Here is a 12,123-nt window from a genome sequence, read left to right as displayed (position 1 = left end):
GCTGAGAGTCTGAAGTGCTCACGAGGTTCTTATTCTTGCAAGGCAGGGAGGGTACTTTATCATCTGAGCTGTCTCTCCAGCCCCACTGGCCTGTTCCCTTTGAAGAAACTCTATAAACCAAAGTTTACAATAAGGTTTCCCCGCCTCTGGTCTTTTATTTTGTAAGTGAAAATGCTTATATGTGCTGTAGAGGAAACCCAAAGAAACCTTGGCTCTGGGTTTGAGGAGTGAAGAATGTCTTTGGTATTAGTAGAATTTATCTCAAAGGACATCCTCCCCATAGTGTCTTCCTTTCTATGTCATTTGCCGCACAGGACTCGGAGTAGGATCCGTCTTTAAGAGTTGAAGCTTAAAGGATTTGCCAAAATTTACGTTTAGAGGTTTCTTGATGCATACACCTGTGGTTTAGAGTTTCACCCAGGGCAACCCCGAAGGCAATGACAAATCGTAGGAAGGGTTCCGAGGCACTTACTCAGTTTGTTACTGAGAAGGTGACAGCGCTGTGCACCTGAAGCCACACTGCGGATGAAAAGACTTATTCAGCCTTGCATCTGAACCCACAGTGTTCCCGAAGCAGGAAAACACTTAGATGTATTTAATAAGGGATGTTGGAAATACCTTTAAAAACAGCACTGCGAAGTCGGGAGCTTTAACGAACTGCTTTGAACTCTCAACCCGAGAGGAAGGAAACAGACAACCAGCGGTGGCAAGTGCAAGGGAGGGGGGGGGGGAAGTTTGGGGCTCCGGCCTGGGCCTGCTGGGGTCGGGTCCAGGCGGGACGCGGAGCCCGCGGGCTTCGGCCGTGGCCGGACTGAGCGCGCGGCCCGCTGGCTCCCGAGGTTACACACGGACCGAGCGCGGGGTGACAGCGGCGGACGCTTCGGTCTGGCGTCGCGCGAGTTTCACTCTCCTCCCAGACCGCCGGCCTAGGAGGGCGCGAGCCAAAGCGCGGCTCCGTGCCTGGGCTGCGGAGATAAACCGGGTGGGGACGCCGGACGCTCACGAGCGGGCGGGCTGGACGCGCCACAGGGCCTCGACCAATCGCCAGCGCCGGCGATGATTCAAAAGGTCGAGGGACCAATGGGGAGCTCAGGGCGGCCTCGCTAGGGGCGGGACCTCGGGGGCGCGAGAGCGCGGCCGGCCGTGTCGCGCGCGGAGTCGCCGCTGGCTGCTGGTGACTGTCCTGGAGTGGCTGGAGTTCCCGCCGCAGCGCGGCCAGGTGAGCGTCGGCGCGGGTCTCCGCCGCGTGTGGAGAGCGGGTTCCCCGGGGCGGCCGGCGAGGCTAGGGCTACGCGGGCCGGAAGCCGAGCGCGGGTTTCGGATGGCGGACACCCCCGCCCCCCCCGTCCCCGTCTCGGAGCGCGCGTTGGGTGCCCCGGCCGGGCCGGGCTGTGCTCGCCGCGGCGTCCCGGCCCTCGGAGAGCGGGCGGCCTTCGGGGGATGGGTTAACCGCCTCTGACTCCTGCCGGGGCGCCGTCCCGCCTGTCCGGGCCTCCTGAGTGCCTCTGCGCGGTGACAGCCGGCCTCGCGCCTCCTGCAGCTTCGCGGGCCACCCAGTGCGCGCTGGGGTGTGGAGGGCCTGCTCCGGGGCACTTGGGCAACGGCGGGCTGGCCTGGCGTTGCGCCCTCCGTGTGTAGCGCACTTGGTGTGCGAGGGCCGGGGCTCAGGTGCAGGAGCAGGACTAGATCTGGGGCTACAAAGTAGCAGTTGCTCTGAGGGAGAAGATGGGGCTACAGAGAAGCGCGGGATGGAGGGCCTAATACGGACTGAGAGGGTGATGGTGAGCATTGACTGGGGAGTTGGGGCGCGAGTGAGTAAGGACTATACCGATTAGTGTGCTTTTGGCTATTGAGGGAAAAGGCCACTCTGCCTGTACAGCCAGCTTTCTCCTGCATGGCTCTCAAGGGTCACAGACCCTGCGAACGCCTTCCTGTTCGCGTTTTGCCTAGCAGGCCTGTGCCGGCTCAGGTGTTAAAGGGTAGCTGTTAGCCACCATTTGAGCTTTTTCTTTCTGCCACATTAAGTGAATTTGGGAGAGTGGGGAAATGATTAAAGACCCTAGTAACGCTCCTGAGCGTCGTAGAAAGAAATTGGTCACACTGATACATAGTGATATATTGTACCATAATATGTGAGGTGTCTAGTGCCAAATGACCCTCCGGTTAGCAAAGATCTGGCTTGACAGTTAAAAAAAAAAAGCCTGAGGATCCTTGAATTTCTGTGGAGTGTGGTTGAGGGTACAGTTTAGTGAGTGACTTTTCTTTGCAAACACCTATTTGTTTAGGGAAGCCTGTATACATCTCTTATGCGTTACTTGGGTGCATAAGATTACACATTGGGGGGCGGCGGTCTGGAGCCCTCTTGTCCTATCCAGTATAATTATCTCCTGTTGTGCAATATTTTGGGATGCTGTTATATAGTTTCCACTGACTGTGTGGATCTTGTGCAAAGTGGCATGCATATCTTGTTGCCAGCCCATTTATTTTCTCCTAAGACAAGGTCATTCTCCACCTGCCATATAAAATATCACCATCAAGTGTCAGTTCTTGTTTTGTGCTGTTGTCGTTTGTTTGTTTGTTTGTTTTGAGACGGGAGGGATCTCAGCACAGCCTTTATTGTCCTGGAACACAGTGTAGGATAGGCAGACCCTCAACATAGATCTGTTTTCCTCTGCCTCCCGAGGAGGAGTGGGATTAAAGCCACCATGCCCTGCCAAGTCTCAGTTTTCCTCCCCCCTTTTTTCTGGGGATCAAATTTTATATTACACATTATAGGCACATTTTTGAAAAATTGAGGCTCAAATATCTACTGGGTGCCTTGATTATGTATTACCTATTATTTAATAGGTAATAGAAGGGTTTTTTTTTTTTTTCAAACTTTGACTTGTGTTCCTTGTTAGACTCATATAGTTAACGTGGTGTCTTCAAGATGCAGTAGAGAAATAACAGTGAGTCTAGGGCCATACCATTCTAATCCTCCCGATTCCATCAGATCTCCGAAGCTAAACAGGATCCGGCCTGGTTAGTACCTGGATGGGATGAATGGCAAGGATTGGATGCTTCTGATGGTTCAGAATAAATCTGTTCCAGGGCCTTTTAAAGATGCAGGCAGTCCCCAAGCCCCAAAGTGCTCGTATTGCGAGTTTTTGAAATGTTTGAGATCCTACTGGCACCTTCATATAGAACAACATTGCAGGCTTTCTCAGACTTTGGAAGGGGTAGGAGAACCTAATTGATCTGGGGTAATCTGGGGGGGGGGGAAGAGAGGTGGGGAATCAGAGACGGAAACCCAACGCATTTCCTTCCTCTTTGTCCAGGGCAACTTGGAGCTAAGTGTCGAAATGGACAAAGTTTTCTGTTGTCACCTTCCTTTTTTGTGCCCCTCCTCCTTGTGCAGATGTGGGCCAGTGCTCGCCTGCTTCCCATCTGCCAGTCTAACTTCATTCTTAAAGCTTCCAAACATACCCATTACCCCAGAGATGCTATCTCACAAGTTAGGGGGACTGAGGCAGGCTCGGTAATGAACCTCTCATCACCAGATAAGCACTTTCGTTTCCTTTCATCTGTTGTCTGTCTGAACAGATGAAGCCTGTGAAGTCTTTTTCCTCAGGGATTAGCAGTGAAGAAATGTATTAAGAAAGACTTTCTTGGGAGGCATAGGTAATGCAACTTTCTCCTTAATTCCACAGTCTGCAAGAGTCTCTCGTGTTCCTGTACAGTTGCGTAACCAGCTCTTGGCAGGAGTGTGTGACGAGTGTCTTTGTGTGCTTGGGTGATGTATGGAGACTTGCTCAGCAGGTGAAGGAGTCTTTCTGTCTGCTGCTTGCTTATCTTATCATTGGTATCAGAACACTGGCTTTTATCCTGTGAATCTGTTGGTCAGTGGAGAGAGAAATATCACCTCAGAGCTCCTAGTATAGCCATCATTTGATATTACCTCATATAAATGATTATTCTTGAAAGTTGTGGTTTCTTGACGTATTGAAGGTTTCATGGGCCATGTTTTGAAACAGCGGTAAAGAATGTTACAGTTGGAGTAGGTGTCAGCTGTGGGCTGGAGAGAGCTGCACACGTTAGCTTAGGTGGGCGACTGGCAGAGTTAATTGATATGCACTTGGGATTTGACTCAGAGAATGCAAACCATATGAAGTAAACCTCAAATATGTTATTCATTATAAATTTGAAGTCCTTTCTGTTGGTAGGTTATAGTAATGCTAATGTACATTTTAAAAAAGATTTATTATTATATGTAAGTACACTCTAGCTGTCTTCAGACACACCCGAAGAGGGCATCAGATATCATTACGGGTGGTTGTGAACCACCATGTGGTTGCTGGGATTTGAACTCAGGACCTTTGGAAGAGCAGTCAGTGCTCTTAACCACTGAGCCCCAGTTTCTCTCATGGTTTTATTATTTTCCAGTAAGGTAACTTGTTAAAAATATAATTTAATGAATTTTAAAGCTTTTATAGAAATGACATGTAGATCTATAAATAAAAGTAAGTGTCTTTTTTTTTTTTTTTTTTTTGGTTTTTCGAGACAGGGTTTCTCTGTATAGCCCTGGCTGTCCTGGAACTCACTTTGTAGACCAGGCTGGCCTCGAACTCAGAAATCCGCCTGCCTCTGCCTCCTGAGTGCTGGGATTAAAGGTGTGCGCCACCACGCCCGGCTAGTAAGTGTCCTTTTTGAGGTGGTGTGCCCTGATTTTACTGCAGGGGGTAGCATTCTAAGTTGTCCAGTCTGACAGGGTTTAATCCCCAGTGCGACTGTGGTCTGCACTACAGTGACTAAGTCATCTCCTACAGAGTGATTCCAGATGAAGTAGAATGAAGCTCACACAATGTTTTGTGTTGCTCTGCTGTTCCTTCCCCTGTGTGTGTGAACTTTGACAAAGTGTTAACTTTAAGCTCAAGTTCTGTCATCTATAAAATAAGGAGTTGTACACTCTTTCCTTGGCTTCCTGGCCCTAAAGCTAAAACCAGCTAGAAAGTTGTTTAAGTGAACAACCTAGTCCAGAAAAAGTAAGTAATAATTATTGACTAACTTTTTTCTTTAAAATTCTTCAGACTAATTTTAGAAAATGCCAAGTAGGAAGTTTGCTGAGGGTGAAGTGGTCAGAGGCCGATGGCCTGGGAGCTCCCTTTATTATGAAGTAGAGATTCTGAGCCATGACAACAAATCCCAGCTCTACACTGTAAAATACAAAGATGGCACCGAACTAGAACTGAAGGAGAATGATATCAAGGTGAGTATGTCTGCCTTAGTCTTGCAGTGGGTGGGAGGAGCTGGAGGTTCATGCCAGACTCCTGCCTTGGGGCTCTGGGGCACATGCTGTTCTTGCCTCTGGGAGTATGGGAGTGAGATATAGGCCCAGATCCCCAAAGCTCATGCCATTGGGTCTGTCTGACATCCTGTGAGGTGTTTGCTGTGGGTGCTCTTACACAGGAAAGGGCCCTGGCTTTTAGGGATTTTTTTTTTTTTAGCACTGCTTTTTTCCCTTTTTTCCTTTTTCCCTTTTTTCCCTTTTTCCCTTTTCCCCCCTTTTTTCCCCTTTTCTCCCTTTTCCCCTTTCCCCTTTTTTCCCCTTTTCCCCCTTTCCCCTTTCCCCCTTTTTTCCCCTTTCCCCCTTTTTCCCCTTTCCCCCCTTTTTCCCCTTTCCCCTTTCTTTCCCCTTTCCCCCTTTCTTTCCCCCTTTCCCCTCCTTTCTCCCTTTTCTCCTCCTTTTCCCCTCCTTTTCCCCTCCTTTCCCCCTCCTTTTCCCTTCCTTTTCCCCTCCTTTTCCCCTCCTTTTCCTCTCCTTTTCCCCTCCTTTTCCCCTTTTCCCTTTCCCTTTCCCTTTCCCTTTTTCCCTTTCCCTTTTTCCCTTTCCCTTTTTTCCCTTTTCCCTTTTCCCTTTTCCCTTTTTTTTCCCTTTTCCCTTTTCCCTTTTCCCTTTTCCCTTTTTTTCCCTTTTCCCTTTTCCCTTTCCCTTTCCTTTCAAGACAGGGTTCCTCTGTGTAGCCTCTGCTGTCCTGGAACTCACTGTAGAACAGGCTGGTCTCAAACTCAGAGATTGGCCCATCTCTGCCACCTGAGTGCTGGGATTAAAGGTGTGTGCCGCCATGTGGCAGGGCCTGAGTGCTGGGATTAAAGGTGTGTGCTGCCATGTGGCAGGGCTTGGGCTTATTCCTCAACACTGGTGATTGTAATCAGAGAGTGACATTTACTAGGTTTGAGGTTTCACAGCTTCCCCTTCCAAGCCTATCTGTTAATGGTATGGGTTTTAAAATATTGAACTATGGTATACGAATACTTACATAAAATGCATAAAAATTAATTTCTATGAAAAAAGGATAAATAAAGCTGCAGATTTTTGTTAGATTCTCTAGGCATAAAATTGCTTAGTTGGGATGCTCTAAAATGGTCTACTTAGAACTTAGCAGTTTTGGACCTTGTGGCCCATTGTCAACCAATAGTTTGGACCCGTGCATGGTCTGTGGATGAACGCTATGTGTTTTAGTAAATGTTAGGATCATGGCTTATGGGGTGTCTAGTTTAGGGGGCAGCTCCAGCCATATGAAATATGGCTTCTCTTGATGCTTTAGTGGTCATTTAAGACATGTAAATGCCATCCTTAGCTGAGGGCCACATACACAAAGGGCCTGGTTAGAGCCCCAGGGGTTTGCCTGCCCTAGGACTTACCCTGGAAACAAGGAAGGAGTGGGTTGCAGTGGATTAAGGCAGAGTGGCAGCTGACAAAGGAATTTGTCTGTTTTTAAGAACTCGAGTTTTTTTCAGAGTGACTCTGTAGGGCTTCTGTTTGAAAAATTGTATGCATGCTAATTATCTTCTTTCATCATGTCAGCATGTCAGTTTTAGACAGTATCAGTTCCAAGCCTTTCTGGTGTTGCTGGGAGTATATAATTTGTGATGTAGTCACTGATTCCAGGGAAATCCCTCCAAGCTTGCAGAGCAGGCGAAGCACTGTATCTTTCCTAGGAGCTGGAGTAGCATCACACTGTGTGCTCAGTTTTCAGACCCACAAGTTTAGAATGCCCAGCAACAGAGAGTGGCCCTGACTGACGGCTCAGCTCTGCCACACCGGACACAAGTGCGCTGATGACATCTCTGTGCCCTTTCCCTCTCTAGCCTTTAAAATCCTTTAAGCAAAGAAAAAGTGGCTCGATTTCCAGCTCTCCTTCTCGACGCCGCGGCAGCCGCTCAAGATCAAGATCACGTTCCCGATCCCCAGGCAGGGCACCAAAAGGCTCCAGAAGATCTGCCTCTGCTTCCCATCAGGCTGACGCTAAGGAGAAGGAAATGAGGAGGGAAATTCTGCAAGTCAAACTGACTCCGCTTGTGTTGGTACTTACTTCATCTGTCCACTGCACTGGCTTCCCTCTATACAAATGCTTACTCAGATTATTTACACTTTTGTTAGCAAGTATTGAAATAGAAGGTATAGTTTCTTTGACTATCCAAGAAAAACTGTTTTTTTTTTTTTTTTTATTAGATTCTTTATTTACATTTCAAATGTTACCCCCTTTCTAGTTTCCCCTCCGAAAATCCCCTATCTCCTCCCCCCCTTGCCCTGCTCCCCAACCCATCCATTCCCGTTCCCAGTCCTGGCATTCCCCTACCCTGGGGCATAGAACCTTCACAGGACCTAGGGCCTCTCCTCCCATTGATGACTGACTAGGCCATCCTCTGCTACATATACTGCTAGAACCACAAGTTCCACCATGTGTTTTCTTTGATTGGTGGTTTAGTTCCAAGGAGCTCTGGGGGTACTGGTTAGTTCATATTGATGTTCCTCCTATGGGGCTTCAGACCCCTTCAGCTCCCTGGGTACTTTGTCTAGCTCCTTCATTGGGTACGTTATGCTCCATCCAATGGATGATTATGAGCATCCACTTCTGTATTTGCCAGGCACTGTCAGAAGCCCTCAGGAGACAGCTATATCAGGCTCCTGTCAGCAAGCTCTTTTTGGCATCAGCCATAGTGTTGGGGTTTGGTGGTTGTTTATGGGATGGATCCCCTGTTTTTTTAACTTTTTCATTTTTAGTGTGTGTGTCTGTGTGTTTGGTGTGTGTGTGGCCACCCCAGTGGAGGTCAGAGGGCAGCTGTATGGGGCTCTTCCTCCCCTTCCACTCATGTGCTCCCATCATTGGGCTTGAGGGCACGCAGTTCTGCCCTGTGCGCTCTGGCCCAAAGATTTATTCATTAATTATTTACTTATTTATTTATTATTTACTTAATACATAAGTACATGTAGCTGTCTTCTGACACATCAGAAGAAGGCGTCAGATCTCATTATAGGTGGTTGTGAACCACCATGTGCTTGCTGAGATTTGAATTCAGGACCTTCGGAAGAGCAGTCAGTGCTCTTACCACTGAGCCATCTTGCCAGCCCCTACTGCTATGAATCTTTGTTTGTTTGTTTGTTTGTTTTGTTTTTTTTCGAGACAGGGTTTCACTGTATAGCCCTGGCTGTCCTGGAACTCACTTTGTAGACCAGGCTGGCTTCAAACTCAGAAATCCGCCTGCCTCTGCCTCCCGAGTGCTGGGATTAAAGGCGTGCGCCACCACCGCCTGGCACTGCTATGAATCTTAATGTAAGTATTTTTTGGGGAGAGAGGCTTGCCAAAGGTGCTCTGACCCACAAGTTGAGAGCCGCTGTTTTAGACACTAGAACAGTGTTTTAAGTAAAAAGAATGCTTTTATATTCCACTCATTAAGTGTTATCTCTTCTGGAAACAGATCATATAGGCTTCTAATAATCTTTTTTTTTTTTTTTAAGATTTATTTATTATTATACGTAAGTACACTGTAGCCATCTTCAGACATAACAGAAGAGGGTGTCAGATCTCATTACGGGTGGTTGTGAACCACCATGTGGTTGTTGGGATTTGAACTCAGGACCTCCAAAAGAGCATTCAGTGCTCTTACCCACTGAGCCACCTCGCCAGTCCTCTCATAATCTTAAAAACTATACTGTGTGGCATGCACTTAGACTTTAAAATGTCAAATAGTGAGAATAACCTGCAATGTGATAGTTTCTTCTTTTTGTTTATTATATAGTAAACATCAGAAGATATACACACACGTTAGTGTTAAAGTTAGTTCTGCGGTGCGACCTTGTGTTTTTCTTTCAGTGTTCACTGTTCTAAACACTTACTTTTCTGCAGTATCTAATTATCTTCTTTGGCTTAGCTTTGAGGAAATTGAAGCTGCTCAGTCAGATGGACAGGGCAGAACAGAGGCTTGTAATACCTGTTGCTAGACTGGGTGAGCATGCTTCTGTCAGCGTCAAGACTCTGTGGAATGCTTTGTTTTCATCTGAGGATTGTAACAGGCCTCCCCCTCCCCCTCCCCCACCCCCACCCCCACCCCAAGTGGATGTCAAAAACTTTCACCTCCCCTTTTCAGACTTTGTGTTTTCTTCTTACAGTGAGCTTGTTGTTGCTTTGAGTGCTTCTCTCCCACATGGGGGGAAGGAGCAGATGCTGCTGTTACAGCTTTCATTTTCACATGTGCTCTTTTGTTGATAGAAGAGCTACGGGGTTGCCTTTGCCCTCGTCAGCAGAGCCTAACCTATTTCGTGGTGTGCGTGTGTGTTCAGTTAGGCTGTCGAAGCTTTGGACATCATGCTATGATCGCTCCTTTCCACACCCAGTTCTGATCTCAGTAATTTGCCTCCCAGTGTTGTGTGTTTAACCATCGTAAGTGTCCACCGCGTGGAAAGCACTGGCATGTAAACAGCATGGTTTAGAGTTAGCTGACTGACTGGTTTATCTGTGGTTAGTAGAGATTATTCAAAACCTGAGATGCTGCACATAGCTCTTTAGGTGTGTCTTCGTTTGGTGACAGATGGCTCATTCACTGACACTTGGGTAAACTCAGGTGTACAGCGAGTGCTCTATTGCTCGGCTGACCTAGAATCCCTGATGTGCTAAAGCTGCCATCCGCCGGCTGGTCTTGGCTGGTCTTCTGAAGGACGTGCTTGGGCTTTGTTTTCTTCTTGACTCAGGAGTGTTTTAGTTTGTTGACAGTCTTTACAGAGGAGGAGAGAGGCTGTTGTAAGCGTTGCCTTAACAAGCTCTTGCAAGCTAAATTGCTTCTCTTCTGTAAGAAACTCAGAGGCTGAGTCAAGAGGGACTTGTAGGTAGGAAAAGTAAGGGCAATCAATACCATGTTGCAGGAAACGCAAGCATCCAGTCTTCCCACTGTTGACTGCTTAGGGTGGCTGAAAGTCTTTTCCTCATTTTTTTTTTAAAGATTTATTTTATGTATATGAGTATGCTGTAGGTGTACAGATGGTTGTGAGCCATCACGTGGTTGCTGGGATTTGAACTCAGGACCTTGGGAAGAACAGTCAGTGCTCTTAACCACTGAGCCATCTCTCCAGCCCCTTTTCCTCATTTTTATGTCTGGCTAATGAATAAATTTGCCAGGTTTTGTTCATGTGTCTTTCATAGAAATGTTACCGTATGACAGTGAAATCATTGAAGCATTTAGTATAAAATTGCTTGAAAGAGGGGAAGTTAATGCTGAAGTCTGTTCCAAAACATACTGTTGCACAGCTGTAATCCAAGTGCTCAGGAAGGTGAGGCTGGAGGATTGCCACATGTTTGAGGCACTATAAGACCTGACTGTTGAGGAGGACCAGGGAGGTCTGGTTGACTTTATCTCTAGATGGTTTAGCTTGTCCCTGCTTCCTGCCCAGTAGTAACCTGTTATCACTATGATCAGAGCAGCTCTGATTCTGTTGCTTCCATTTAGAAGCCGTTTGGAAACAGTGTCAGTGTGTACAATGGGGAGCCCGAACACATGGAGAAGAACGCTACGCCTTATAAAGACAAGCAGGTGGGGAACACTCCTTCATCTGCAGTGCCCTTTCTCTTTGTTCCTTTTCCTTCAGACTCTCACCGGACTTTGTTGTATTGTATTTGTTTGTTCTGTCCTGAAGAGTGCATGTGATTAACACATTTATTCTTGTACATTCATAGCTCTATAGAGATGCTGAGTTAGTAGTGTTTGCACTGAATATAGACTATAGATTTTTAATACTTTGTTTTTTTTTTTTTTTTTAAACTAGGAAAGAATCATTTTGTCAACAGAAGACAGATACACAGCTACACAGTACAGCCTTCGTCCCAGGAGAGAAGAGGTCAAAGCCAAAGAAGTAGAGTCTGAGGAACAAAACCTTGTCACCAAAGGACCTGCACCTTTGGGAACCTTTCAAGTGACCACTCCACAGAGGAAGGACTTGGAGTTCGGAGGAGTTCCTGGTAGGTGTTAGAACCCCATTAGGGAGGAGAAAGGTGCAGAGTTGCCCTTATGCACACTGGAAAGGTCTTTGTGCAGCAGGAAGAGACTGGGGAGGTGGAGGACTAGGGAAGAACTTTGCAGAGGAGCAGTGGTATGAAGGCTGAACCGGGAGCTATGGCAGTGTGTGTACACGACATTTCTGCGGTGGTACATGGGACACACGGAGGCATAGATGGATGGGATGACGGGACAAGCCATAAAGTACAAAGGATGCTAATGTTAAGTCATAATAGAGGGAGCTTGTCCTGGGGAAGGGTACAGGAGGGGTAGTGGTGGCCCTGGAGGGACAGGGAGCTCTGCTGCTGATGAGAAGAGAAGGCAGGGAGGGCCTGGCTGGCGTTCCCTCTAGAAGCAAACTACAGCATAAGGCATCCTGCTTCCTTCCCTGCCTGCTAGGCTGGGCGAATGGGCTGATCAGAGAGTTCAAGGCCAAGGCTACCAGAGGCTGTGCAACCACATTAGCCTGGCCGTTTGGTGTCTGCGTTTCTAAGTTGCTCTTTTTGTGGCTGGAGTTGACAGTTTCAGAGCTTCGTCTCTGAGGTGGACCCTACTTTTGTCACTCACCCAAGGTTGTGTGCTTACTGGAAGGGAGAGGGAGAGAGAGTTTAAAAGTTACTAAATGTTATTACTTTGGTGGGAGAGGGAGGGAAAGAGCAAGAAAACAAGCTAATGCTCTAGGGCTCACATAAATGCTGACTTTTGTGCCAGGCGTGGTGGCGCAGAGGCAGGTGGATTTCTGAGTTCGAGGCCAGCCTGGTCTACAAAGCGAGTTCCAGGACAGCCAGGGCTATATAGAGAAACCCTGTCTCTACC

At 47.6% G+C, this 12,123-nt stretch overlaps 1 protein-coding gene across 2 annotated transcripts in view; it reads left to right on the top strand.

The window, feature by feature from the left end:
* The first annotated feature begins 1,124 nt into the window (after positions 1-1,124).
* The window catches only part of Lbr (lamin B receptor), a 25,223-nt gene continuing 14,224 nt past the window's right edge, over positions 1,125-12,123 (top strand). For both annotated transcript variants that reach the window (XR_003843883.1, XM_029538868.1), the window contains exons 1-5: positions 1,125-1,219; positions 5,067-5,245; positions 7,129-7,344; positions 10,762-10,845; positions 11,078-11,270. Coding sequence is in view for 1 of the 2 variants with exons in the window: in XM_029538868.1 (XP_029394728.1) it covers positions 5,081-5,245; positions 7,129-7,344; positions 10,762-10,845; positions 11,078-11,270 (658 nt within the window). In the remaining variant the exon portion in view is untranslated. The remainder of the gene's footprint in view (positions 1,220-5,066; positions 5,246-7,128; positions 7,345-10,761; positions 10,846-11,077; positions 11,271-12,123) is intronic.

This window comes from Mus pahari, chromosome 5 (genome assembly GCF_900095145.1).
Source record: "Mus pahari chromosome 5, PAHARI_EIJ_v1.1, whole genome shotgun sequence".
NCBI classification, from domain to species: domain Eukaryota; kingdom Metazoa; phylum Chordata; class Mammalia; order Rodentia; family Muridae; genus Mus; species Mus pahari.
Note: the sequence above shows the minus strand (reverse complement) of the source record. Positions and strands in the feature narration are given on the sequence as shown.